This window comes from Uranotaenia lowii, chromosome 3 (assembly GCF_029784155.1).
Source record: "Uranotaenia lowii strain MFRU-FL chromosome 3, ASM2978415v1, whole genome shotgun sequence".
NCBI classification, from domain to species: Eukaryota; Metazoa; Arthropoda; class Insecta; order Diptera; family Culicidae; genus Uranotaenia; species Uranotaenia lowii.
In genome coordinates, this window is record NC_073693.1 from 355,245,555 (window position 1) to 355,273,496 (window position 27,942).

Genomic DNA, 27,942 nt, shown 5'->3' on the forward strand with positions numbered 1-27,942 from the left:
CCACCATCTCGGATAAAAACATAACAATTTATGCCGCCACGCAGAAAAAGACAGGGGGTTGGTTACAACAATACGTTTTGTTATTTTATTTTACATTTTCAATGCAGATTTTTCGATAGCTTTCACAAAAAAATCGATCGGAAATAACAATAAAATATTGTAATTTTTACACACTCCTTTTTTATTATATAAAAATAAAATTTGGTTTAGTTCGAAATCAAAAATCGGCTAATTTCAATGAACGTGTAGTAGGTCTAGAATTGAAAAGCAAAATAAAAAAAAGAAAAAAATATTGAGAAAATATTAACAAATTTTCTCATTTGAACAGCAAGCAGCAGCAGCCGAAACAAGTTTTTGAAACCACTGTGACTGCCGAGCACGATTCTCTCCTCCGGATTTTTATTCCACAACTCATCTAGCAGGTTTGTACAATAATTTAAAGTTTAAGTGAGGTAATTTGTTTTTTTTTTTAACAGACGGACTAACATGCGGAGCCAGTGCATTCATGAAGTACACAGTAAACGAAAATTACCGAGTTCGGTAATTTATTTTACCGAACCAGTTCTGTAATTTGGGAAAAATCGGTAATTTATGATTTTGACGTCTATTTTCTACCGAACTTCGTTGATCGATTCTTAATTTACCGAGGTTCGTCTAGATGTATGTAAACAAATCGTTTGTCATTAACTGTTCGGTAAAAAAACGCCGAAAAAACTGTAAATTAATTCTGCCGTCATGTGTCGTTGTCAAAACTGTCTCTTTCTGGTATCTTCAATGTAAAGGCATCTCGCTTGAGCCTCCTTTCTCGCTCATACAACCGTGTTCAATCGTCTCGAGTTTAATCGTGTGCTCCATTTATAACCACACAAGCGTCGCCATTTTCGTCGGTTCGCGTGTGAAATTGTGTGGCTTGCATGTATTATGTATTTTGGTGTAAATGAATGTAGCTGGTAACGTGGTAAGTAAAAAAATATGTTAAAAATAGTTAATCGGCAGCATCACCTACACCAAAATTATCAACAGCCGTCGCACTTGCGGTAAAAGCATTCATCCAGCTGTAGCAAAAATGCACAGCAGCTGAATTCCGTCAGCATCAACTAAAATTCTTTCTTTCTGCTTTTTTTAGGGCGAAACGATAATACCGCCGGCACAGAAATTATCCGAAGTGGCGGTCGTAACAATCGTCTTCCGGGCGATCACAACCTCCATCATCAATAGCAGCAACATTCTGAGCTCCAGCGATCATGTTTTCCGCATAATCCGGAAGAAGTGCTGTTTCTAAATACCGGAAGATTAAATAATAACACAACAGCGGTTGTGGTCAAAGCCAAAGAACGGATTGTTGGACACAGTTTCGAGCACCTTTAAACCAGAACTTTCTGAATTTGATCCCAAATCGCCACAGTGTGGTTCGCATCCGGTAGCTGATTCGGTTTATGGGTGAAAGCAGCAGCAACAACAGGAGGAGCTGGTGGTGTCGGATGTGATAACACCGTAAGTCATAACCAGCTGGTTCCGCAGATGTTTTCTGGATAATAATGTAACATCCAAATCAGCATTATTTCCAGCACAATAAACAGCAACACCAGAATGTCACTTCCCGCTCTCGATTACTTTCTACATGCGATTGACGGTAATCAACTATCATCAGAATCTGGATGGAGTATCTGATGTGACGAGAAGAGCACCCGGTATGAGAGAGGAGGTCACGACAATTGCATCAAAACCCGAATCTCGGCCACGGCTCATGGTGGTAGGCAGCATCGACCAGCCGGAGCTGTAACATCGGATTTTTCGTTAATTGCCTGTAAGAAGCCTGCCTTCTATGAACACCGAGGTAAGTGGAGAAGTGTGTTAATTTCGTGTTTGAAAAAATATTCAAATACCGATAGTAGTCAAATAAAAAAAAAACAGACTGTAGATTCATATAAACGATTAGGATTAGATATATGAGCGACGCTCACGATCAGATTCGAATTCGGTTTTAGTCCTGTGATGACACATTTTAATACAGATTAAAATTCAGTTTTGAACATACTGTTTTTTTTTTGGTATTTTTATCCTGCTTTCATTCATGCTGCATCTCATTAAAATGAACTCTGTAACTGAATGTTTTATAGTAAGGATGAGTCATCCCAGAAAAAGAAATTCTCGTACTACAGAAAAGAAAAGAATAGGTGTTATAATATAATTATTACTACTAGCAATTCCGGCAGCTTCTTCTTCTTCGTTTTAGTTTTTTTTCAGAGAATAAAACTCTATAACACCAATTTCCATTCAGGTTGCTTGATGCCGAGAAATATCTTTTCGACAGCCGTCAGTGTCGATTCTAACCACGGGAAGGCAAAATTGTGATTATCTCGGATCTGACTGAATTTTGATTGATTAAAATGAATGAATCCAATATGGATTTGGTTACTGACTGAATTTTGATTGATTAAAAGAACAATGAATCCAATATGGATTTGGTTACTGACTGAATTTTGATTGATTAAAAGAACAATGAATCCAATATGGATTTGGTTATGTTTTAAACTTGCGTTTGATCTAGTGAGCGATAGCTCAGAATATCAACATTATTAGTTTGAGCTTAAGGTTCGATTCTAAGTTCATATCAGATTTAGATTTAAGATTCATATTTCGATCAGGATTTGAGATTCAGATTGTAGATCTAGTTTTAAATTCAGATTTCAGTTCACGTTTCAGTTTTCGATTCAGATTCATTTCTAGATATTGATAGAGCTTTCAGATCCAGATTAAGATTAACGATTCACTTTCAGATTCATTTCCAGATTTAGATTTTAGATTCAAATTGAGATAAAAATTTCAGATTCAGATTTTCGATGCAGTTTCAAATTGGATATGAACATGAAGTTTTCGATTCAGGTTTTCAAACTCAGTTTCAGACTTCAAATAGATTCAGATTTCAGATCAAGATTCAGTTATAGATTTACATCCAGATTGAGGTTCAGATTTTGGATTCAAATTAATTTATATTTTTCAGATTCAGATTCAAATTTTCGATTCAGTTTAAAAGTTAAGATACGTATTTGAATCAGGATTTCACATCTAGTTCCACATTTCAGGTTCAGATTCATATTTCAGTTTCCGAATCTGATTTTAAATTCAGATTTAAGATTTACATATCGATTCAAATTCATTTTAAGATTCTGATCCAGATTTATATTACGATTTCAGACCGAGATCCAGATTTAGGGTTCAATTTAAATTTAAATTCTAGATTTGAATTACTATAAAGATTTCAATTTCAGATTCGGAGAATTCCGATTGAGTTTTGTATTTGAAATTCACGTTTAGATCAGGATTTCAGATTCAGTTTCAAACTCAGATTTCAGTTTCCGATTCAGATTTCAAATTTAGATACATGCATATTTCTTTATTTCAATTGAGTTGAAGTTTTAGTTCTTTTTTAACTGTCGAAGAAGCTTGAACCTACTGAGTTCACTCATCCAAAGTTAAATAATAATTCTTTTTTATTAATTTTTACAAATCCTTTACCAGTATGAAAATAATTATTATCATAATATTTGTATCGTCTGTTGATTGTCTACTGCATATAATTAAGTACTCCATTGTTAACTCTGATGTAAATTTGGCTATGGTTTCTAGAACTTGTCTTAAGTCACGTTTTAGAAACTCAAAGACTCAATGTTTGATTTAAGAAAATTTAATCTTTGGTTAATGTTACAGCGTTCGCTATTATGTATATGTATATAGTAATGATTCCTTCAAGCTGGTGGAACTAGTAAAACTATGTCCGACGAAAGGAAAAAATACTCCAAAATCCATATTCGGGAATAATCTCGTTCAAATAAAGGCTTCAATTCCAAAATGAGATTACTGCCTACTGGATGGAAAACAGGTTTTAACAAATGAATTATTTAACTTGAAAACAGTATCATCAAGTTAATTTTTTTTTTACTTCCAGACTCAATTTTTAACGAATATTGTATTATCTTGGTCTAGATGTGCGGAGGCATTGAGAAATTATAGCTAAAGCTCCCTGCATCGCATGTTATCAAATGGGAAAAAATCAAACTACGGATTTTCTGAACAATGTGGATTGGATTGAAAAACAATCCTCTACGGAAAATAAAACATGACATCGAAGTGTGGAAGATCGAAACGATCGCCGAGAACAAATGATGCAAACCATATGTCGTATCACTCATACAAGGATCAAGGAAGGACATCTTTGTAAAAGAAATCTCAGAATCATTCATAGATACACATTTTCTGTCTGGTAGATACTGAATTCATATACAGATGTTGGTTCTTGTATAAGAGATGTATAGATTTATTTATTTTTTACTCGGCAACCGTTATCAATACATTTATCAAATCATTCAGAAACTGAATTATGGAAAATAAATTTAAAGAGAAATTTTTTTCGAACTACTTTATAAAAATGTCAGCTTTTAATATTATGTTCGTGATAACATACAAATTACGAAATGTATTAATTTTCATTAGAACTGTAATACATTACCGAAAAATAAACAAAAATGGGCAACTCTTCGAGATTTTCATTTCCGCAATTGATGAATTTTTCAATGAACTCTTTAGGTTTTTGCAACTTTGTGTCTTCCGAAAATGTTATTCAACTGTAATTGAACTTTATGTCAAATGAGATACTAGATTTTGTACATAATGTTTGTCATAAATTTACTTCAAGAATGATCTAAAATTATTTATGTTTTCGCGAAATTATGTAAACTAAAAGATGATTTTTATGAGAATTTACGGTTTTAAGCATGTGCGTCGTTTTTTACTCTTTCAGGGTTTTTATCATCCTCATGTATGTAACATTATCTGGCATTTCTTCCGACAGGAGAGACTAGATCCTGAATAAAAAAAAAATTTAAGTTAATTGTATTTAAAATTTTCGGTAATTTTTACCGAACTCTGAAAAACGTTCAGTAATTTCAGCTAAGGATGGCATCGCATAACATGAAATGACTCGAGTCTCCAGAAGATACTTCAAGCGAGAAAATTTCAATTCTGAAGAACACACCTTAGGACCTTAGAGACTATGTCAAATTGATATTTTCGCATAAAGCGGAGATGTCTTCTGAAACGAAATTTTCGACTTGTATCATTTCTTGTCAGACGCCATGAAGTTCGACGTGAAATGACACGAGTCGAAAATTTCAAGATGAAACTTTCGTTTTTGGCAAAAAAATCGATTTGACGGAGCCTGGTTTATGTGTGTTCTTCAGAAAAGAAATTTCTCGATTGAAGTGTTTTCTGAAGACTCGAATCATCTCGCGTAATGTGCTGTGCATTAAGCTGAGATTGCCGAACGTTTTACGGGTTTCGGTAAAAATTACCGAAAAATTTTACAGTTTTCGGTAAAAATTACCGGTATTTCGGTAATAATTACAGAAATTTCGGTAAAAATTACCGTTTTTTTGGTAAAAGTTCCCAATATTTCTGTAATTATTACCGAAATACCGGTAATATTTATCGGCATTTTGATAAGATTTACCGGCATTTCGGTAATTGTTACAGGTGTTTCGGTAAATTCTACCGGTCGGTCGGTAAATAACACCAAACTTTTACAGCTTTTCGGTAAAAAAATAACGGTATTTCGGTTATGGTTTTAGATAATTCGGTAATAATTATAGGTAATTCGGTAGTATTTTCAGGTTTTTCGGTAATTTATTAAGGAATTTCTGTAAATCTTACCGGCTGTTCGGTACATGCTACCGAGCTTTTATAGTTTTCCGGTTAAACATTACCGACTTTTCGGTAATAATTACAGGCATTTTGGTTGTACAACACCGTTGTTCGGTAATATAACGAGCTGTCACGTTGACAACTGTCAATAATTTGACAGATGATCTTAGATATAATCAGCCGAGTTTCGATAATTTTTTACCGAAAAAGATCTGTAATATTTGACAGTTGTCACTTCTCCGACATGAAAAAATTACCGAACGGTTTAACGAACTCCACATGTTAGGATTTCGGTAAAAAAATTACCGAACTCGGTAATTTTCGTTTACTGTGTAAGGCGGACCATGGTGCATTACATTCGTACAGCAGCTACAACACAACTGTGGGTTGGCCAGCGATTTGTGAGGATGATTTGGCCATAACATGCTAAGAGGGAACACGAAGAATTCCCGATGAAAAATGGTGTTTTAATACGAATAAATGAAGCATAAAACATTTCTTTGAAAACGAATAAATAAATCCGAAAACCAATAACAATTTTGCTTTCGTTTGAATTGAAAAAAAAAATGAATTTGAATCATACAAAACTGCTAATTTTCAACCCCCAATTTTTTTAATTTTAGGCTAAAAACTTTTTGTGTGTTTTACCTAAAATTTTATTATTTTGAAAAGTAGGATGAATCATTTATAAAAAGGGTGTATTTCGTTTTCAATCAAACGATAACTTTAAATCAAAACGATACTTTTATTCAGTGTGGCCAAAAATATATTTGTGCTTTTTCCCAACCAAAATTTTTATTATTTTTGGCCGAAATCTTATTATTTTTAAAATATATTTTTCTGCGTGGCGAAAAAAAGGAAAACAATGGATCTGTCGTGTTTTATATTGTTTTCGATGTAATTTTATATTGAGATATATTTTTTAGATCAGGGCGTGTAAACATAGATCATACAAATTTAAGTTTATACCAATGATTCAAAAATAGATCAAAAAGAGTGTAAAATTACATAAGTTTTGAATTACACTGGTCAAAAAGTAGATCACTCGTATTTTAGATTGCGTATACTTTTAGAAATTTTTTGCTGTGTACTTGAAGCTAACAATATATTTTTTTTGACATTCATTATTTCAATTTTTACGTGTACAATTTGTGTACAAAAAATTAAACTTTTTGTCTATTGGGATTGGGCCTGCTAAAAAGAATAAAGCTTGCTCTTTACTCTTAGTCTTACACAGATTTCCATAAGAATGACAGCTAATGGGCGATGGGCGCGCTCGCAAACCCGGTATACGATTTCTCGTGTGTTAAACAGAGAAAGCAATAGCCTTCACTCCAATTTCACTCCGATTAGCTGTCATTCTTATGGAAATCTGTGTAAGAGTAAAGAGCAAGCTTTATTCTTTTTAGCAGGCCCAATCCCAATCGGAGTGAAATTGGAGTGAAGGCTATTGCTTTCTCTGTTTAACACACGAGAAATGGTATACCCTCGTTGCGAGCGCGCCCATCGCCCATCGCCCATATTTTAAAGGTTCACCAGAATTTCAACTTCCTTTTAATTAAATTAACCAATGATAAATTCGTAGTTTTGAAATTGAATTCTTAAAATGAAGAAGATTATGAAAAAATATTTCTTCCCCGTTAAATCAAAACTCGATAATAAGCAGTATGTTTGTATTAACTGTGGTCAGCCGGTTCCGGAATTGTATAGACGAATCAGTTCCACGGTGCTCAAAATAACTGAATGTGTAAGTATTATTTTTAAACATAACTAGCAAAAATTATCTTCAGTATCATAGAGCATTATTTTTTCTTTTTGTCTAGGAAAATTGTAATCAACCAGCAGATAAATACATCGAGTTCGAAGTGATCATCATAATGATTGATCTGATTCTACTGTCCAAGGCAGCCTACAGGCACATCTTGTACAATTCGGATTGCAAAAACCTGTGGAAGATAGGTGTTATTTTGACCCTTCTCGAAGCGTACTGTTTGTGGACGGAAACCTTCGGCAAATTCACAAACGTGCGTTATCGCTCGGATCAAGCTGATCCATTTTTAGCCGAAAAGGGCTTCTACGTATCCACGTTGCACATTGTGATAGGTGAGTCTTTTGGAGAATGTATAGGAAAAACAATAATATTTCTTCAATGTTTTAGGTACTGTGTTACTATACGCTTTCCTACATCTTCTAACAAAAATACTGCATAAAATTGAAACGAGACCGGATGGCGATAAGTCCTACCCACTAGCACTGTTACAATGCGTTATTCTGGCAAGCATCGCTAAATTTTTCCTGGTTCCTATAATCATTTGGAAGCAGAATTCTACAGATTCTGGTATGGCCATCCACATCACGCTTGTCGTGACGTACTTTGTTGTGTCGCTGATTCAGATACATTCCGTTATAAGCAACTGCTCCCGAACAAAGTCAACTGTCATCGTCATACTAGCTTTCTTGGCCAAAACTTATTTTCTAACAGAGATTAGTTTATTTTTGAACACTTTAATGTAATCTATTGAGCGAAAAGTTTAATCAACTATTATCACATATCCTTCTAACTTCGTTGATGGCTTCGGAAAAAAACAATTCCGAGCTGCTAGGTTTTACTAGGTGGTGAACTTCGAATATGGCGTTGGTTTCTCGAACAGCTTTAGGACCTATCACAACGGCTATAGGAAAACCTGTTTTCTTGGCATCGACGAGACGTTTTCCAATTGTCATATTTGGTCGATCATCGACAACTATATCTGGTTGTAGGTTTGGAATAGTCGTTAATGCGTCATACATCGTTCTGAGCCATCGGTCTCCAATTTCCTGCTCTTTACTACCGACTTTTGGTGGTATTATACAAACTTTAAATGGAGCCAACTTGAAAGGCCAAATGATATCCTTTTCTGTTGATAAAACTTCGACACCTGCGGCAACTAACCGGCTTACTCCAATACCGTAGCAACCCATCTGAAGAGTTTCTGGTTTACCAGTTTCATTCAAGAATTTTGCTCCCAGTACTTTACTGTACTTGTCCTCAAGAATAAATGCGTGTCCAACTTCGATGCCCATTTGCCGAACAACATTTTTATGATTACACTTTTCACAAATTTTAACAGTGTGAAAAAGCTCATGATTGCAGCTCATACCGCACTCGTCGCAACGTACCAGCTGATCTTCACCGACGTCACTTGGAAAGTGATACTCGTGGGACATAGAGCCGCCCATAAGTCCGGTGTCGCCACTAACGCGCACAAACGGTACGCCGATTGCATTGAATATGTTAGCGTACGCCTCGTTAACTTCCTCGTACGTGCGGCGAGCTTCCGCTAGACCTACATCGAATGTGTACAAATCCTTCATGATGAACTCTTTAGCCCTTAGCAACCCGAAACGGGGTTTCATTTCGTCTCGGAATTTCGTTGATATCTGGTACAGCCTGAGGGGAAACTGGCGGTACGAAACCGGCGAAATAGCCGCCAACAAAGCAGTAATACTTTCTTCGTGGGTCTGAAAGGGTAAATTTTTGTTGTTAAATGTAACGTTTATAACAAGAAATAAACAAAATGTTTAACATACCGGTCCCAGTATCTGCAGTTTATCGTGTCTATCGTTGGTGGTCATCAGCTCCCCGGTGGCACTGTCCAGTCGACCACTTTTCCGCCACAAATCGGCTGACGTTAAAATGGGTAGAGTTAGCTTCTGTGCTTCGACATGCTGTTGCATAAAACCATCGATCAGATCAATCGCCTTTTGAAGGGAGCGCTGCAGCAGGGGTAACATATAAAACGTTCCATTTCCAGCTTGCCGGACCAGGCCCTGTTCGAGCAGAAGCTGAGAGATGAAAGCTTTGGGATTAGCACATTACAAATAAACGTTATTTGAAACATCAGCACATGGTGAAATTTTACCCGTTGGCTTTTGGATGTTATATCTTGATTCTTGACAATAGCATTTTTAGGTTTGACCAGCGTAGGTTGAAATATTTTGGACAACCGGATCATTTTTAATATGGCAAATAATTTAATTCATAATACTACAATGGTTCCAGCAAAAAAAAATTCTGCAGAATCGCGAATCAAAACAAGGCTTACACACAAAAAAAAACTAATTTGTTATCATTTTATTTAACCCCACACTCAAAAACAAAACAACCCAAAATTAAGAACGACATATAGGGCCAGGATAGCTAGATTTTCAGGTATACTACTCCGTTGCTTACATGTGTATTAGTAGGCCAACCAAAAAATCAGTTTGAAAGCAAGTGATACACGCAGAGAAAACTTGGATTTTGGAACCAATTAAATCTGACTTTAATTCAAAACATTCAGTTTTTTGAATCAAACTCCTGTTTTCTTTCAATCAATGAATTATACACAGTAAACGAAAATTACCGAGTTCGGTAATTTAGTTTACAGAACCTATTCTGTAATTCGAAAAATCTCGGTAATTGATCAATCTGACGTCTTGTTTTCACCGAGTTCGGTAAATTGATTCTTGATTTAGCGAGGTTCGTTTATTTTTATGTAAACAAATCGCTTTGTCGTAAACTTTCGGTAAAAAAACACCGAAAACTGTAAACCAGAGTCGATTTTATCTAAAACGTCAAATTTCGAGCGTCCGTTTCTGGCAGCTTTGAGTGCAACTGTCTCTCTCTGATAACCGCGATGTTTTTACGATTGGTTTTACCGTGTGCTGGAACGAGATGCAATCGGCGCCATTTTTTGAAAGTTTCGGTTTCGAGTGTTGAGTTGAGGTTGTGAATTATTGATTGCGTCTTTAGATTGTGGGGATAATAATAATAATTTCTGGTAAGTACAATTGGTGGTCGCATATAATGTAGAATGAGAGGACGGTCAAATTGATTCAAATTATTGCGCTCAAATTTGAGTACCGCAACGCAGTAAAGAAACGAACCGCGGTCGTTCTGAAGAGAGGTAAAAAGAAGAAAATGTTTACTTTTTACCAGCGGTTGTTCTGTTTTCGTAGTGCCGTAAAGTACCGGATTCTTTAATTTTCAATAGTCTTGTCCAAAAACGGCTACTACCGATAGTGGACCAAGACCGACTATTAAAACGGATCCGATGACGATATCCGGAGAAAGCTATGGGTAAGTCGCTGTTGTTTTCTTATTGAAAGCGACAGCTTTCCGAAATACAGATGAAGCTCAATTATCGGAATCAGGCTGAACAGAATTGAAACTCCCCGTTGATCGTCTTTTTTCCGGTGTATAATTCTAACATTCATCTCTTCGGAACAGCACCTTCCGATGTCGTAATTTTTCCCAGATATGCGAATTCCTTAAAAGATGAAGAAGAATGCCTTCCGGATGAGTTCGGTAATTAAAATCTTTTATTATTATAATTCAAGTCCGGTGAATTTATTGCAAGAATGATGAATCAGAACCGCGAAAGAAAAATAATTAAAAAAACTTCATGAAATATCGATGTTTGACTGCTTCCATTTCTTTCAGCTTATTTGGTTCATTTTGGTCAGGAAGGATTTTCCCAACATGTTTTATTTTGGGAGAACCCGTGCCCTACCTTGGTTCTTGGTACGAAGTCCCTTGCTGCTGATGAAACAACCGTCCAAATCAACTATAAATGACAGTAGTACTGGTATACTGCGTGGCACAAGTACGACTGTTGCGACAGTGACGTCCGCCAAATATTTGGTAAGTACCTACTAATTTTAAAAGAAATTTCAAGCTTTAAAATTCATTTGTTGAAAATCAAATTTGTATAGTGACCAATCGTTAACAATAGATGATTGACATTGACGACCATTAGCCGAATGACATATTTATGAAATTATCTACAAAGGTTAGCTTAAAAGCCAAATGTTAGCTTTCTTTCATTTTTTTTTTTACAATTCATAACTTTTTTTTATAAAGTCTTAAACCGCTTACTTATATTACACTACAGGTTTCCATAAAACTGGAATCAGCAAAATGACGTGGGTAATGGAATGCGCACACATCGAACCAATCACCTGAATTGCCAAACTTAAAAAAAAAGTACGCCAGCCCAAGGTTGCCTCACACTCACATTATGAATCCAGGAATTTTCTACGGGTGAGTCGTTTGAAGTTTCTCAGTAGGAGATTTTTTCAACCATTTGCTAAGAATCCGCATTTTGATTTACGTACATTCTTTCGATGAGCAAACAAAGAAGTTTTGTAAAATTGAATTGTCCCGCAATTTAAAGTAAGGCCCATTTGATGCTCTTAGAGTCAGACACATTTTTTTTAAAATCACGTTACCTTTTAAACGTTTATTCAAGTGGTTCACTATTTTAAATATTGGCACTCTGCCCCCTTGGCTTCAAAGATATGCTATTATAGCCCTCTGCCACCAGTAGTTCTCTAAATTGAACTTGATTTCAATTGTGTGTTTCACTTGGTGCCAGAGGGGTACATGCACACACAGTTTAAAAAATATAACCTCAATACACGTGATTTTACATTTTTCAGTTGAAAAAATTATTACTTCTGAAAACACGTGATTTTTAATATGACTTTGAAGGATGTCTTGGAACCGTTTAGCAAGCCGGGTGATTGGTTGTGTTTTAACATATTCTCCATATAAGCTATAAGTTCATTTTTCGTAAAGGTTTGATTCAGCCGTCCCCTAGCGGGACAAGCAAATTAAAAAAAAAGGTTTGATTCAAATAAATTCTCTAATTTAGTAAGTCAACAAGAAGTTACGCTGCTAGATTCATAAACTAACAAACGAAATAGCTATTTAGTACGACAATGAATATCTTCTCTTATATTGTCAAAATATTGCTAAATTTATGCACGATTCATTTTATTGTGTCGAATCATTTCATAAAATCTCCCGTGATACAATCAGTTATAAACCAATTTTGTGTTACAAGCATTACGAGCGATTTCCACGCACGACCCACAGTCCTCCCGTTTACATTTTCGTTTGTTTATTTACTCTCCACTTTTGCGCGACTGCGGTGTTTTAGTTTATAAGAAGAATTTCATCTTGGAGTCTTTCAGCATCAGTATTTTGCAGCGTCTTAGAAAAAGCTAGAAGCATAAACCTACACTTCGGGAGCGTAAAGGTAAGTTGTCCGGACAACAATTTCGTTTAATAGCAAGACAGTGTTACCAATGTTTACTTTTTTGCTTCCAGTTTCAAAGAAACTCAAAAAATACTTCTGGAACGTTTGCCTTGAAGGAAACTGGTTCTAAACGTGAGCGGTAACATTTCTGCTTCGGAAAAGGGTAGCGATTCATCTGGCTCATCATACATCTGGATGAGGTATCTTCTTCACTGAGTGGCTATTCCGGTAAGTGGAGTTGGTTCTGTGAAAATTAGACTACTGAACTGATTGTTCTTTTCTATATTCTTGTCCAGGGAGGCGTAAAAAAACTAGAAGCGAAGAAAAAAGAAAAAAGGACATCAGACCGACACCGGAGAGCCGAAGTCATGCAGCACAATTCCGATACTGCCAGAAATGGAAACAGAAATCTATTCCTTCCATTCATCCGGCTACACCACCAAAGCCAGTCACTCCTTTCACCACATTCAGAGGCAAGAAGGAAATCATGGCAGAAAGATCGGATACCATCGATGAACCCCATCCCAGCTCAGTTCTGCTATAATTCCACTTTTCAATCGGGCAATAAAGTGCACTATAGTTGCTTGATTCGGGTTCCGAAAATATCTGGTTCGAATTGCAGCGCCCGAGGTTTTATGTGACCCAGACTTGAAGCGATTACCAGTGACAAATCTAATATAGTTTATGCGTGAAAAGATCTTTTCTGGTTCTTGGTATAGCTCGGACTGATAAGCTTCTCAGGCAATCAATGATCATCACCAGACCGTTGGATTTCATCACCAAGCATAGAAAATTAGTACAGTGGTTTTTTACGATAATTTTAAGCTCGTCGTCCCAGGTGAGTGAAAATTGACCGATGAATATAAGGATAAGATAGCAATCTGGAAAATGCGTTTATTCGAAAGCATGTACAATAGACCGCTGCAAAAACTGACTTTTTGCTCCCATGTGTTTTTCCGATTCCTTTTTGCTCTCCAATCATCTGTGTTAAATAGAAGATGATTTGGTTCATCCCTGAATTAGCGCAACGGTTTTTAAATTTGTATGGAAATTAGTATGGGGAAATTTTTTTTTCTAGATAAAATTCGCTAGGGAAGCGATTTAGGGTTTTATGCAAAAAATAACTTCTTCATTGGGTTACTGTATTCTTAAACTTCAATTTTTACTAAGGTTACTTTCAGCTAGATGCTACCAGAAAAAAGTTAAAGCAATCTGTAAAATAAAAATCATTCATAGTAGATCAACAGTCAAAACTGTCAGCAGCACTGGAATCATGAACTTGCATGCAATTTTCCTAGCTAAATACTTGAATACAAGCTACTGCGTTTCATACACAAAGGCGTTTTAAATCGGGTAACGCAGATAGAAAAAAAACTACAGCACTATGTAGAAAGTAAAATACAAACTTTTTGAGATCATTGAAGATATACGGTGATAGATGTGGTGAAACGTTTCCGAAATTCACAACCAAGTTGAAAAATAAGATAAAGTTACGCATGTGGTATACCTATTCATTCCGCGGGCGGTCAAATGACGGTAAACACTTTCCCCTAAAACTCTCTTGTTTTTCGACCGATTTCTACAAAGTTTATAGTTTTGGAAAGCCCGTAATGTGACTTAAATGCGAATTTCAGCTACAATTATTTTTCTCAAAGTTATTCAAAGTCGAAGGAAAAAATTCGTAAAACAGGATTCGGGAAAGGCTCTAAATCAGTTATTAAGGACTCGAAAAGAATTTCACTCAGTGCCAGAGAACGTTGCGATCCAGTGCAAAGCCAATTCTAGGTGCTAGAATAGTCTCAAAAAAGGCAGATTGATAAAAAGTTAAAAAAGAAACAGCTACCTTTGAAAAGTCGTCAAAAATTCTGTGTTTCGTGTTTTAGAAATCTAAAGATGCCAAAATGTCACAAATTACGTCAAATTTCCATTTCACTTTACACAAATTTTCTAATGTAACGGGAACAGCTTTGGCGGTTGATTTATTAAAAATTACGGTTTACCAGTTTTTTACATTTTTAGTGACCATGATCTTAAGAAATTTTCAAAAAATATTTCCATATGTGTAACATATAGCTTCTAACTTCAGCGTTCTCAGGCACTAAGTAATTTTATTTTTTCGAGTACTTAATAACTTTTTCCCGAAGCCTGTTTTTTCGATTGTTTTTTTCTTCGACTTTGAATAACTTTGAGAAAAATAATTGAAGTTAAATTTTGTCTGAAAACTGTATTTGAGTCAATTCACGAGCTTTCCAAAATTATAAACTTTGTAGAAATCGGTCGAGAAACAAGAGAGTTTAAGCGGAAGAGGTGTTTGCTGTCATTTGACCGCTCGCGGTATGAACAGGTACACAAAAAATGTCGATATGTTTAGTGTTAAATGTGCAATTGATCATCTGAACTTCATTTTTGTGTAAATTTAACACAATACATACAGTTTTTGTGAATTAATGATTGAAAACACGATAAATAACGCATTTTTTTTAGAATAAATCAACTTAATTTATGGTTTCGGACCTGATTATAACATTTAAAAATAATCTTTTCCTGTGGATTCTGTGAATTAGTTAAAGCAAATGATTTAAGAGGTTGTTTACCGAAATCGATTGAAAATTATATAAGTTATGCTTGTTTTACTGTAATAATGATGCTTCTTCTCTAAATAATACCACCATAGTGTAAAGTAAATTAACTAAACTTAGTTTATGAAGAATTCAACATTGTAAATCTTCACCTGTTAAACGGACTGACTTTGGACTGATTTCTGACCGATTTCGGACCGATTCGGGACCGTTCCTTCGATCCGGGAAGGAATAACTTGCATGCAAGTTTTCAGCCAGCGATGCCATGAGTGAAGCAAACTCGTCTGAGTTTTTGATAAATCTTTTCTAAATTCCAAATATCTTTGTTGTGATACAACTAAGCATCATAGTACCTTTACATCATTTGTAGAGATTAATTCGAGGAATAGTATTCAGCCTTTTTTTTTATTTTTCCGAAGTTTCTGTAAATCTGTAACGATTTTTGAATAAAAAAAATTGATTCTCCATGTAATTCTCCATACAAAATTAAAACTCGTCGCGCTAAATCAGGACTCAATGTATCGCTTCCAAACTTTACGGAGATTTTTGTGTGTGAAAATACCATCAAAAAATGGTATGGGAGTTGTAATAACTCATAAATTTCAGATTTCCCATACAAAGCCTGCAGCGGTCTAATGTACAAGTACATACATTATAATTCACAGAAATAAATGATTACTTAATTAACTGCTTCACGAAAGTTGTGTTATAGAATAAGAGAACAATCCATGTTTAAGAAATATGAATTAATTACGTTAAAAAAACGTAAAGCTTCCATAATCAAACTTAATATTTTCTATGAACGGACAGCAACGAAATGCAATTTACTTTTAATAATCCGTAAAAACTTATCACATACACGATATCAAGTTGCTATTTACTCTGTTTCAAACCATTAGAGCACCTGCAACGGTTCAGGTGTAAATATTGGTTTTAAGTATACCAGTTTTAGCACAATTTAAAATTTTAGAATCGGCTAAAACACCCACTCCCCACCGGTGTAGGAGCAAATTTAAAACGGAAACACTTCCATTGCAGACACTCAATAATTGAGAAGAAAAAACCCATTTTATTGGAAAAATTGCATAAGTTTTGAGTTTCACGGTTGATTGTCTTAAAATTAATTCTACGAATATTCTTTTCGACAGAATAATTATTTCAACTATTCTATCAGGATTTCACTAATTTAAAATGACTACACAACGAGGAAAAAAGGTCAATTGAAACAATTCTTCAATTAATTCAATCAAATTGCTTTGAATCAATGGAATAAAGTTTTGTTAAAATGAAATGAAAAAGCAATTTTTTTTTCAAGTTATTGCTGACATTGATAAAGGAAACGAGAAATGTTTATCCCAAAGTCAAAGGAAATTTCCCTTTGATTTGTCGACATTTTTGTTTGACAAAAACTTGCTTCACTATTTGTAAATTTATGTATGGATACAGAAAAATAAATAAATAAAAATATTGACGAAAACTCCGAGCAATCCATATGAAACTAAAAATCTCTCAATATCTCAAATAAAACAAAAATTATAGAACAAACAATAAACATTTATTTTACCTCATCGAAAAAGTATTAAAATTTTCTTTTCGTTTATTTTTTTTCAAATTTTAGAACGCTGACTGGATTCACTAATTCGTTGAGCCCAAATGAAAAGCTTTTTATTTAATGATATTAAATCGAGAATAATGTGCCATCTATTATTTCTACTTGATATGGTTTTTATTAACATCTATTCTCAATTTATGTTACGTATAGGGTGGTTGAAGCGAAAAAAAATTCAAATAATATCTCAAAAAGAAATTATTATCACACCCAATGTTACCCAAACATGTGTGAAAGAAATCATTGTTGGCCAAAATTTTCTCACCGTGAACTAAATCGGTCTGTCGTATATTTTGAAATCCTGTTCCAAATTTGCATGAATTTGGAACAAAGGCGTATAAGGGCTGTCCCAACGGTAGATGCAAAACACGGTTTTCGACCACGCTAAAACATTTCGGCTGGCACCGGTGGCGTATATTGCTGTTTTAGCACAGTTATCGATTTCAAAATTCCCAACAGTTATACGCCTTTGTTCCAAATTCATGCAAATTTGGAACAGGATTTCAAAATATACGACAGACCGATTTAGTTCACGGTGAGAAAATTTTAGCCAACAATGATTTCTTTCACACATGTTTGGGTAACATTGGGTGTGATAATAGTTTCTTTTTGAGATATTATTTGAATGTTTTTTTTTTGCTTCAACCACCCTATACGTAACATAAATTGAGAATAGATGTTAATAAAAACCATATCAAGTATAAATAATACATGTTACATTATTCTCGATTTAATATAATTGAATAAAAAGCTTTTCATTTGGGCTCGACGAATTAGTGAATCCAGTCAGCGTTCTAAAATTTGAAAAAAATAAACGAAAAGAAAATTTTAATACTTTTTCAATGAGGTAAAAAAAATGTTTATCGTTTGTTCTATAATTTTTGTTTCATTTGAGATATTGAGGGATTTTTAGTTTCGTATGGATTGCTCGGAGTTTTCGTCGATATTAGCATATTTTTCTGTATCCATACATAAATTTACAAATAGTGAAACAAGTTTTTGTCAAACAAAAATGTCGACAAATCAAGGGAAAATTTCCTTTGACTTTGGGATGAACATTTCTCGTTTCCTTTATCAATGTCAGCAATAACTTGAAAAAAAATTGCTTTTTCATTTCATTTCAACAAAACTTTATTCCATTGATTCAAAGCAATTTGATTGAATTATTTGAAGAATTGTTTCAATTGACCTTTTTTCCTCGTTGTGTAGTCATTTTTGCTTTTAAATTAATGAAATCCTGGTAGAATAGTTGAAATCATTGTTCTGTCAAAAAGAATATTCGTAGAATTAATTTTAAGACAACTAACCTTGAAACTCAAAACTTATGCAATTTTTCCAATAACATGGGTTTTTTCTTCTCAATTATTGAGTGTCTGCAATGAAAGTGTTTCCGTTTTAAATTTGCTCCTACACCGGTGGGGAGTGGGTGTTTTAGCCGATTCTAAAATTTCAAATTTTGCTTAAACTGGTATACTTAAAACCAATATTTACGCCTGAACCGTTGCAGGTGCTCTAACTGTTGGGAATTTTGAAATCGATAACTGTGCTAAAACAGCAATTTACAACACCGGTGCCAGCCGAAATGTTTTAGCGTGGTCGAAAACCGTGTTTTGCATCTACCGTTGGGACAGCCCTTATTGGTTCTTCGATTTTTATAGTTATTGCTGGAAAACTCTTTCCGGTAGTAAGTAACTTCTCTTTTCACGATACATAAAACTAATCTTTTTTTTTTTTAAATATTATGTTCAATTTTTTTTCTTTCAGCCTATGATTTTAACATCTGAGCTGAATGTGCAAGTTACTTGAAAAGATCTGGATCACACTATATATCTCCGTGCTCGGTTCCACTATTACCCGGCCGTCCCGACGTTTCTACTAGGTCAACATCACTTTCGGTGGCACCGAAAAAAAATAATGGAATTCTTCAACCAACCAAAGTTCCTTTTCTTACTGGCATAGTCTGGAAATGATGGAAAGGTGTTTGTCGAATTCACGTCAATCGTCGATTGTCAGAAGGTAGAGCAGCATCCTTCGACTGCCAGTTCGTGTCGTCATTACTTCGTGCTTCGAGTTTCAAACTAGTTTATTTCGCGTTCTCGAAAAGCATCCAACTGACAGTGGAATTGATTAAATTTGGGGTAAAGTTAGGGTTAGGTTTCAAGGGCCAATGAAGACACAACGAACCTTATCGCTGCAAGACAAAAAAAAGTAATAGAAACGTGTGTAAAAGTAGATAAGTGGTAACTTCATAATAAAAAGCATGACTTAGTTTTTTCGCATACCACTCAGTATTTTTTTATTTTTAAGCGTGATGGCATCATTTTCAACTAGGTAAGGTATACTACCTACATATGTTGGCGACTGGAAAGACAGAACACTGAATAACCAAAAAAAAAAAAACGATGAGGTTAATTTCGCTCGGCATGCGATGTGAAATGAGTCGCGTAACGAATGACCAAGAATGCGCTTTAATCAAAACCATCGATTTGACTGAGCCACTAATGCCCGTCTTTGTTTATCAAAATTAAAAAAAAAACTATTGAAGCGTCTTCTGGAAATGCCGGTGTAGTGACTCCGTGTAAGGTAGCAAACATCCGAAATCACGATTCACAAAAATCACAATTTTTTTTACACCACAGAACGAACGCGACTATCTTTCATAACATTACTTTACTGAATGATCCGAAAACTAAGAATATGTCAGAATATGATACACAGCGTATTATGTAAGATGTTGTGAGAATCGCATCATCTGCTGAAATTATCAAACGTTTTACGGTTTTCTGTTAAAATTATCGAAAATTATAGTTTATATAGTATTTTCATAACATATGTCATCAACGATTGGTTCTGACTTTAAACTTTGTGAACTTCTTTGGAGTGATGTGGTCAACTCTATATGACAGAACCACTTCGAAATAGTTTATCAGTGCCAATCAAATTGATGACATGGGATGAAAAGGCTTCTATGTAGAATTCAACTCTTTCATTTTCAACGCCTTTTTATCCGTCTATAATTTTTATGATCTTGAAATGCGTTTACTTTCACATTAACCCACAATTATCTTCATTTTAGGTCTATTATTACAAATTTGATATGATGCTGTTGTCGAAGGCGCTTCAGGCAAAAAAATGTTAACTCGACATACTCTCTAAAAGTCATCCGTGCTCATAAGAATCGTCTTCTGTAAATGCTGGTAGTTATCGAAAACTTTGAATGTTCGGTTCTTTTTTACCGAAAACGGTAAAATGTTCGATAATTTAAGCTTATGGTCCACAGCGTTTTACGCGAAATGATTTGAGACTCGAATCGTCTCGCGTAATACGTTGTGCATCATAAGCTTAAATTACCGAACGTTTTACCGTTTCCAGTAAAAATAACCAAAAATTTACAGTTTTCGGTAAATATTACCGGCATTTCGGCATTACAGAGACTTCAGTAAAAATACATATTTTCGGTAAAAATAACTGGAGTTTCGGTAATGATTACAGATTTTTCGGTAGAAATCACCGGTTATTCGGAAAATATTACCGAACTTCTTCAATTTTTTTTGGAAAGTCTTACCGGTGTTTCGGTGAGTTTTACCGGAATTTCGGTAATTTTTATCGTTATTTCGGTGATAACTACAGGTATTTTTGTACTATCTTCCGGCATTTCGGTAATTATTACAAATATTTCGGCAAATTCTACCGGGGGTTCGGTAAATAATACCGAAGTTTTGAAGCTTTTCGGTAAAAAAATTACGAAATTTCGGTAATAGTTATAGATATTTTGGTATTAATTACAGGTATTTCGGTAATTATTTAAGGTATTTCGGTAATAATTTTAAGGTATTTCGGTAAACTTTACGGGTTCATCGGTATATATTACCGAGCGTTTATAGTTTTTCGGATAAACATTACCGTCTTTCGGTAATAAATACAGGCAGTTCGGTGGCATTGTACCGACTTTCGGTAATAGAACGTTAACAACTGTCAAAATTTTGACAGATGATGAAAGATTTGATTAGCCGAGTTTCGGTGATTTTTACAGAATTAGGTCCGTAATATTTGACAGCTGTCACTTCTCGGCCATGAAAAAATTACCGAACAGTTTAACGAACTCCACATGTTAGGATTTCGGTAAAAAAATTACCGAACTCGGTAATTTTCGTTTACTGTGTAGTTTTGATTCTAGAATAATTTTTGAAGGAAAGAATTATTTTTTTTTGAATTGAATAGTTTTGGACTTTGATTTGAAACAAATTCTTTGATTCAAGACATTTTTTCAATTGCATATTTCTTTTAAAACAAAGTAAATTTTCTTTCAACCTAAGAAAAATGTTTTCAACGGAAAATAATAATTTTTTGAAACAAAAACTTCAAACTTAGAAGATATATTGGATTGACTTGCAAGAAGAATAGAAAACCGAAAAATCGATTAAACTTCGGCCGGGCGCAAACAGTTTGAGTAAAATCGGTCGGGATCGAAATTTTTTGTGCAAGCAACCTTCTGCGGCATAGTGTATGGTGCTGCTTGCACAAAATTCAGACCATTTACTCAGCCCCAACCGGGGTGGAGGAGGGTTTTGTTGTTGCTGTTGCTTCAATAGTTGTGGAATCATCGAATTAGTACATGCCATTTCTGTAGTCTATGGCCCGTTTTAATGAAGTTCATTAATATTCAAACATTAAAATTGAGAAATGAACTTTAAGCCTTAAGGTGCTTTGAGCTTCAATTGATTAAACGTCGAGTAAAACCTAAACTTTACCAAGTTGAGCGTAATGGGCATTGATTTTAAAAGTTTGTTGTGTTGCTTTACGTATTAAACTCGTATAAAGTTATTGAACAACTACTATCAATGAATATAAATAAAAAAAATCTTATAAAAAATTAGAAGAAATCAACCGACAAGAATGTTTAAAGTCTACAGAAGTATAGTAATGCAAGTTTCATTCTCTAAGTTTATATTTACTTACACAGTAAACGAAAATTACCGAGTTCGGTAATTTTTTCACCGAAATCCTAACATGTGGAGTTCGTTAAACTGTTCGGTAATTTTTTCGGTAAAAAATAAACGAACATCGGTAAATCGATTCTCCATTTACCGATGTTCGTTTATTTTTTACCGAAAAAATTACCGAACAGTTTAACGAACTCCACATGTTAGGATTTCGGTAAAAAAATTACCGAACTCGGTAATTTTCGTTTACTGTGTACATGGTTAGATTTGTCTAAGAATACATACATACACAGTAAACGAAAATTACCGAGTTCGGTAATTTTTTTACCGAAATCCTAACATGTGTAAATCGTTAAACTGTTCGGTAATTTTTTCGGTAAAAAATAAACGAACATCGGTAAATGAAGAGTCGATTTACCGATGTTCGTTTATTTTTTACCGGAAAAATTACCGAACAGTTTAACGATTTACACATGTTAGGATTTCGGTAAAAAAATTACCGAACTCGGTAATTTTCATTTACTGTGTACATATGACTCAAATCGCTGGTCTTCTGTAGACCGCCTGAACGTACAATAATTCATAATGCTTAGCAATTGTTGAAGTCAACAGTTTGTCATAATTACTGTATTAATTAACATTAAATGTAATGGGGATGGAAATCAATTTTCTTTCCATCTCCCACTAATATTGTTTGGCTTATGTGATCCTAAATCTGTAGGGTTTATTCATGCCGATAGAGAACGCTGATACACGAACTTGCCTACACAAAGAAGCCACGAAACCAAAACCTTTTCATGACTTTCCAAATGAGTTCTCAATAGATAAAAAACTCGTTTTTCATCTTAAATATAAAAATAGATGTTGTAATTATCAATGATTTGTTGAGAGATTTATTTTTTTTTTTTTTTAACAATTCTTTATTTGAAACGGCTCATACCTTTAGGCTTTAAGGAGCCAAAATCGATTTTGTTGTTTACAATTGTTTTCTTAACTTAACACTTTGTGAGAGGAGAAAGGAAGATAGAAAGGGAAATATGAAAATAAAAAAGAAATTATAGACGAAGATCGATAGCTTTTAAAAAAAGGTAGATTTCGAACATGTAGTCCAAATCTAGCACAGCTAGTACATCTCTAACTGGAACATTAGGTGGTTTTCCTCGGGCCCTAAGGGAGTCTATTAAATTCGTTCTGGCGACAAGATGGACCTCACACGACCAAACAATATGCTCGATGTCATGGTAACCTTGGCCGCAACTACACAAATTGCTGCCAGCAATGTCAAAACGATAGAGTACCGCGTCTAAGGAACAATGATTGGACATGAGACGGGAAAATATACGAATAAAATCCCGACTCAAGTTCAATCTATTGAACCATGGTTTAAGGCTTACCTTTGGGATAATCGAGTGGAGCCACCGACCATCCTCATCCTCGTCCCATTTGCGCTGCCAGTTGACAAGAGAGTTCCCTCGTACCAAGAAGTAGAATTCGTTGAAGACGATTTCACGTGGATACGTGTCGCCTTCCGTCGCCCCCACCTTTGCCAGAGAGTCTGCCTTCTCATTGCCCACTATCGAGCAATGAGAGGGAACCCAAACAAAGGTAATGGGAAAGCGACGTCTTGTTAAAGCACTCAAAGTATCCCGTATCTTCTCTAGGAAGAACGGCGAGTGCTTTCCCGGTCGTATTGATCGTATTGCGTCAACTGAGCTTAGACTATCCGTTACAATGTAGTAGTGCCCAACAGGCCGTGAGGCGATGCTGTCCAAGGCCCAGTGAATAGCAGCTAACTCTGCTATATACACAGAGCATGGAGACTGGAGGTTATAAGAGGCGCTAGTTGTTTCGTTGAACACTCCGAATCCCGTTGATTCCTCAATTAGAGACCCATCGGTAAGGTACATTTTGTCAGCATCGACGTGTCTATATTTAGCTTCGAAAATTCTTGGAATCAGAAGTGGGCGATGCGAATCCGGGATTCCACGAATTTCCTGCTGCATAGACAAATCAAACTGGACAGAAGAATTATCGTAGTGTGGGCTGAAAACACGAGTTGGAGAGTACGAAGAAGGGTTTACCTGCATTGACATGAGGACATAGTATACAGACATAAATCTTGTTCGAAAATTTTGCTCAAGTAACCTTTCAAAATTAACGATCACCAATGGGTTCATGACCTCACACCTGATGAGGAACCGAAGTGATAGTAGATTGTATCGATCTTTCAAAGGGAGTATCCCAAGCAACCAAAAGTCGCGTTTTTACTTAACTCCGAACTCCGAAGTTCACATTTGGCTGAAAAAATGTATTACGGGAACCTCAGGTGACTCTTGTCGCGTAAAAGTTACTCAGGAACTTCCATCGCCCTTAGAAAGGTTAAACTATCGATAACAGAACTTCTAAGCGCTTTTAATGGAACTTCTTTCAAGAAGGTCGATAACGTTCGCGTTACATTCCAAAACGCACCATTAAGATACTTGAAGGCGTTTTAAAGAACCTGTATGGGAAATCTAAGCGACATGTCAAAAATGTTTTTCAAGAAGGTTGATAACGTTCGCTTAACATTCTAAAGCGCACCATTAAGATACTTGAAGGTGCTTTAAAGAACCTATATGGGAATTCTAAGCGACATGTCAAAAATGTTTTTCAGGAAGGTCGATAACGTTCGCGTAACATTCTAAAGCGCACCATTAAGATACTTGAAGGTGTTTTAAAGAACCTATATGGGAATTCTAAGCGACATGTCAAAAATGTCTGTCAATTTCTTGTCATGGTATTTGTTTTGTTTATATCTGTACTGATATTTACAAATGGAATTCAAGATTTTTTCGAATTTTTCTTATAAATGTTAAATAAGATATTCGAATAAATTTTTGATGATGCGAATTTTTGTTATGATTCATATTGTGTACTGAAAGTCCTTTGAACGAAATAAGGTACCTTCTATTGACCAACCCACTCAATCATCTCAAATGACATTTAGTTTAAATACTAATTATTTCAGTGGCAATTAGCTATTGCTGGATTGGTCGAGAGGCTGGTGAGTTTCATTGCAACCTAGAGGGCAGCGGTTCAATTCTCTAGGCGTGTAAGCAGCTTTTGTAATCAAAACAATATAATTAAAATCAATGAGATAGACCATGATAGACCGGCAGCCTAGCAATCTGAAATGTGGTTGTCAGAGCAATCTGTCAAATGGATTTTTTTTTCGGCGCGTAGAAGTTTCTTGACATTCTCTTAGAAGCTGAATAGCGTTCTCTACAGCCCCCTAAACGAACTTGGAAGTAGCTTTAAGAACTTAAATTTTGGGCTGATTAGCATTCTCTTCAGACACAAACGAGAGCTGATTAAGCTTCTATGGAACCTTTTTAAGGGAATTCTGGTTGCTTGGGTATTCCTGCCAAAACTTCAAGACTCATGTTGTGCGTTGAGGGCATAGAGCCCATTGCGATGCGGAGACAACGGTATTGGATACGCTCGAGTTTGATGAGGTGAGATTTGGCAGCTGACTGGAAACAGAAGCTACCATATTCCATCACTGAAAGAATGGTTGTTCGATACAATTTTAAAAGATCTTCTGGGTGGGCTCCCCACCAGGTGCCTGTGATTGATCGGAGAAAATTTATTCTTTGTTGGCATTTTCCTTTCAGATACTCAATGTGGGCTCTCCAGGTACACTTGGAGTCAAACCAAACCCCAAGATACTTAAAACACCTCGATTGAGTGATCGTTCTGCCTAGGAGTTGAAGCTTCGGTTGAGCAGGTCTATGTTTCTTAGAGAAAACAACCATCTCCGTTTTCTGAGGGGAAAACTCAATCCCAAGCCCCAACGCCCAGGAAGACAATCTGTCTAAAGTATCTTGTAAAGGTCTGTGCAGATGAGACTCGGAAGATCCTGTGACAGATACCACGCCGTCATCTGCAAGTTGTCTTAGAGTGCAGCCTTCAGAGAGACAACTATCGATGTCACTTACGTAAAAGTTGTACAAAAGTGGACTTAAACATGAACCCTGTGGGAGGCCCATGTAGGAGGTTCTTCTAATTGCAATATCTCCGTGAGCAAAGTTCAGATGTTTCTCACAAAGCAAGCTGTATAAGATGTTGTTCAATAGTGGAGGCAGACCCCGGGAGTGCAACTTGTCTGACAACACCTCTATTGAGACTGCATCAAAAGCTCCCTTTATGTCTAGAAACACTGAAGCCATTTGCTCACGTTTTGCGTACGCCATTTGTATCTCTGAAGACAGCAAAGCAAGACAATCGTTTGTTCCTTTGCCCCTTCGAAACCCAAATTGAGTATCTGAAAGGAGGCCATTTGTTTCTACCCATTTATCCAAACGAAACAAAATCATTTTCTCCATCAATTTACGTATACAAGACAACATCGCTATTGGACGGTACGAATTCGCATCGGACGCTGGTTTTCCGGGCTTTTGGATAGCGATAACTCTCACTTGTCTCCACTCTTGGGGAACAATGTTATGCTCCAAGAATTGATTAAATAAATTTAACAAGCGAAATTTGGCGGCATCCGGAAGGTTTTTCAACAAGTTAAATCTAATTTTATCAATACCCGGAGCTGAATTGTTGCAAGAGAGGAGGGCAAGTGAGAATTCGACCATCGAAAAACTGGAATCCAGACCACACCTTTCAGGAAGCACATCCCGGATTATTTTTTGTACAGGCGTAGAATCTGGACAGACTTTCCGCGCGAAGTTAAATATCCATCTATGTGAATATTCCTCACTTTCATTCGTAGATGATCTATTACGCATGCTTCGTGCCACTCTCCACAAGGTACTCAAGGATGTTTCTCTTGATAAGCCACCCACAAAATTCCTCCAATACGCCTTTTTCTTCCCCTTGACCAATTTTTTAAACTGATTTTCAAGGGAAACATATACTTCAAAAAGGGCGAGAGTTCCATATTTCCGAAAATCTTTGAATGCTTTTGATTTGTCCTTATAAAGCTTGGAACACTGCTGGTCCCACCATGGGTTTGGAGGCCTTCGGGGAACTGATGAATCTGGGATGGGTTTTGTTTGAGCGCAAAGTGCACTTTCATGTATTAAACGTGAAAGAAAGTGGTACTCCTCTGCAGGAGGTAAAACATTCGTAGAACCGATTGCTGATGTTATTTCGTCCGAGTATTTTTTCCAGTCGATGTGTCTTGTAAGGTCATATGTCATATTTATTGTGTTTGAAGAGCTAACCCCATTGGTGATTGTAATTTTGATTGGCAAGTGATCACTACCATTGAGATCAGGGATTACCTTCCACTGGCAATCCAATGATAGTGAGTTTGAGCAGAGTGAGAGGTCAATTGCACTTTGTCTTGCAGGAGGTTTAGGTACTCGTGTTTTTTCACCCGTGTTCAAAATTGTTAAATTGAAACTGTCGCAAATGTCATAGATAAGAGTAGAACGACTATCGTCAATTTGTTCTCCCCAGACAGTTCCATGCGAATTAAAGTCACCCAGGATCAACCTTGGCTCAGGGAGCACTGAGCACAGGTCCTCTAGGTGACGTCGATCCACTGCAACTCTATGAGGCCAGTACAAACTGACAACGCATAAGTCCTTACCTCTTATAGTTGTATGACATGCAACAGCTTCAATTCCTCCTGATAAAGGGAGGTGGATTCTATAGAAGGAGTGGTGCTTATTGATCCCCAAAAGCACCCCTCCATAAGAATCGTCGCGGTCTAGACGTATGACATTAAAATCGTGGAATGAGATGTTAGATTGTGAAGAAAGCCAAGTTTCGGACAACGCAAAAATATCGCAACTAGTTTCATGAAGTAAAAATTTGAACGGGTCCAGTTTAGGGACGAGACTACGACAATTCCACTGTAAAACAGTGATATCTCCGACCTCTCGGCGTAAATTAGCCATCGAGAGAGATAAACACTGAAAGAAGGGGCCAAGTTTGCATCAATTGCTTCAAAAATGTCTTAACCATAGGAAGCATTGCACTAACAATACTTCTTATGGATTCAGAAACGTTAAAAAACGTGAAAATTCCATTAAGTATGTCAGAAAACT

General features: G+C 35.8%; 3 protein-coding genes and 3 long non-coding RNA genes across 7 annotated transcripts; 4 read left to right on the top strand and 2 right to left on the bottom strand.

Annotated features, from left to right (window-relative positions):
- Positions 1-621: 621 nt before the first annotated feature.
- LOC129757053 (uncharacterized) lies at positions 622-4,230 on the top strand. Its single transcript, XR_008739601.1, has 5 exons — positions 622-958; positions 1,127-1,494; positions 1,557-1,837; positions 3,712-3,883; positions 3,950-4,230. It is a non-coding gene; the product is annotated as an uncharacterized LOC129757053 (long non-coding RNA).
- Positions 4,231-7,224: 2,994 nt separating this feature from the next.
- On the top strand, positions 7,225-8,229 carry LOC129757050 (protein ARV1). Its single transcript, XM_055754150.1, has 3 exons — positions 7,225-7,447; positions 7,524-7,803; positions 7,859-8,229. Exons 1-3 carry the CDS (start codon positions 7,307-7,309, stop codon positions 8,212-8,214), a joined length of 777 nt encoding a protein of 258 aa, XP_055610125.1. The 5' UTR covers positions 7,225-7,306; the 3' UTR covers positions 8,215-8,229.
- LOC129757049 (probable proline--tRNA ligase, mitochondrial) lies at positions 7,344-9,791 on the bottom strand. Of its 2 annotated transcripts, none has more exons than XM_055754148.1 (3): positions 9,588-9,791; positions 9,271-9,525; positions 7,344-9,201 (listed from the first exon to the last, which is right to left on the bottom strand). In XM_055754148.1, the coding sequence occupies exons 1-3, from the start codon at positions 9,693-9,695 to the stop codon at positions 8,236-8,238; spliced, it is 1,329 nt and encodes a 442-aa protein (XP_055610123.1). In that variant the 5' UTR covers positions 9,696-9,791; the 3' UTR covers positions 7,344-8,235. The 2 variants fall into 2 exon arrangements, with proteins under 2 accessions (XP_055610123.1, XP_055610124.1); XM_055754149.1 differs by having other exon boundaries at positions 7,347-9,201; positions 9,603-9,791.
- Positions 9,792-11,179: 1,388 nt separating this feature from the next.
- Positions 11,180-19,186, top strand: LOC129757054 (uncharacterized). Its single transcript, XR_008739602.1, has 3 exons — positions 11,180-11,365; positions 11,616-11,764; positions 18,717-19,186. It is a non-coding gene; the product is annotated as an uncharacterized LOC129757054 (long non-coding RNA).
- LOC129757051 (uncharacterized) lies at positions 12,529-13,623 on the top strand. Its single transcript, XR_008739600.1, has 3 exons — positions 12,529-12,764; positions 12,836-12,992; positions 13,061-13,623. It is a non-coding gene; the product is annotated as an uncharacterized LOC129757051 (long non-coding RNA).
- A 3,828-nt stretch (positions 19,187-23,014) lies between the features above and the next one.
- LOC129757809 (uncharacterized) lies at positions 23,015-24,106 on the bottom strand. The gene is made up of 2 exons (XM_055755114.1): positions 23,290-24,106; positions 23,015-23,198 (listed from the first exon to the last, which is right to left on the bottom strand). Exons 1-2 carry the CDS (start codon positions 24,070-24,072, stop codon positions 23,076-23,078), a joined length of 906 nt encoding a protein of 301 aa, XP_055611089.1. The 5' UTR covers positions 24,073-24,106; the 3' UTR covers positions 23,015-23,075.
- Positions 24,107-27,942: the final 3,836 nt, after the last annotated feature.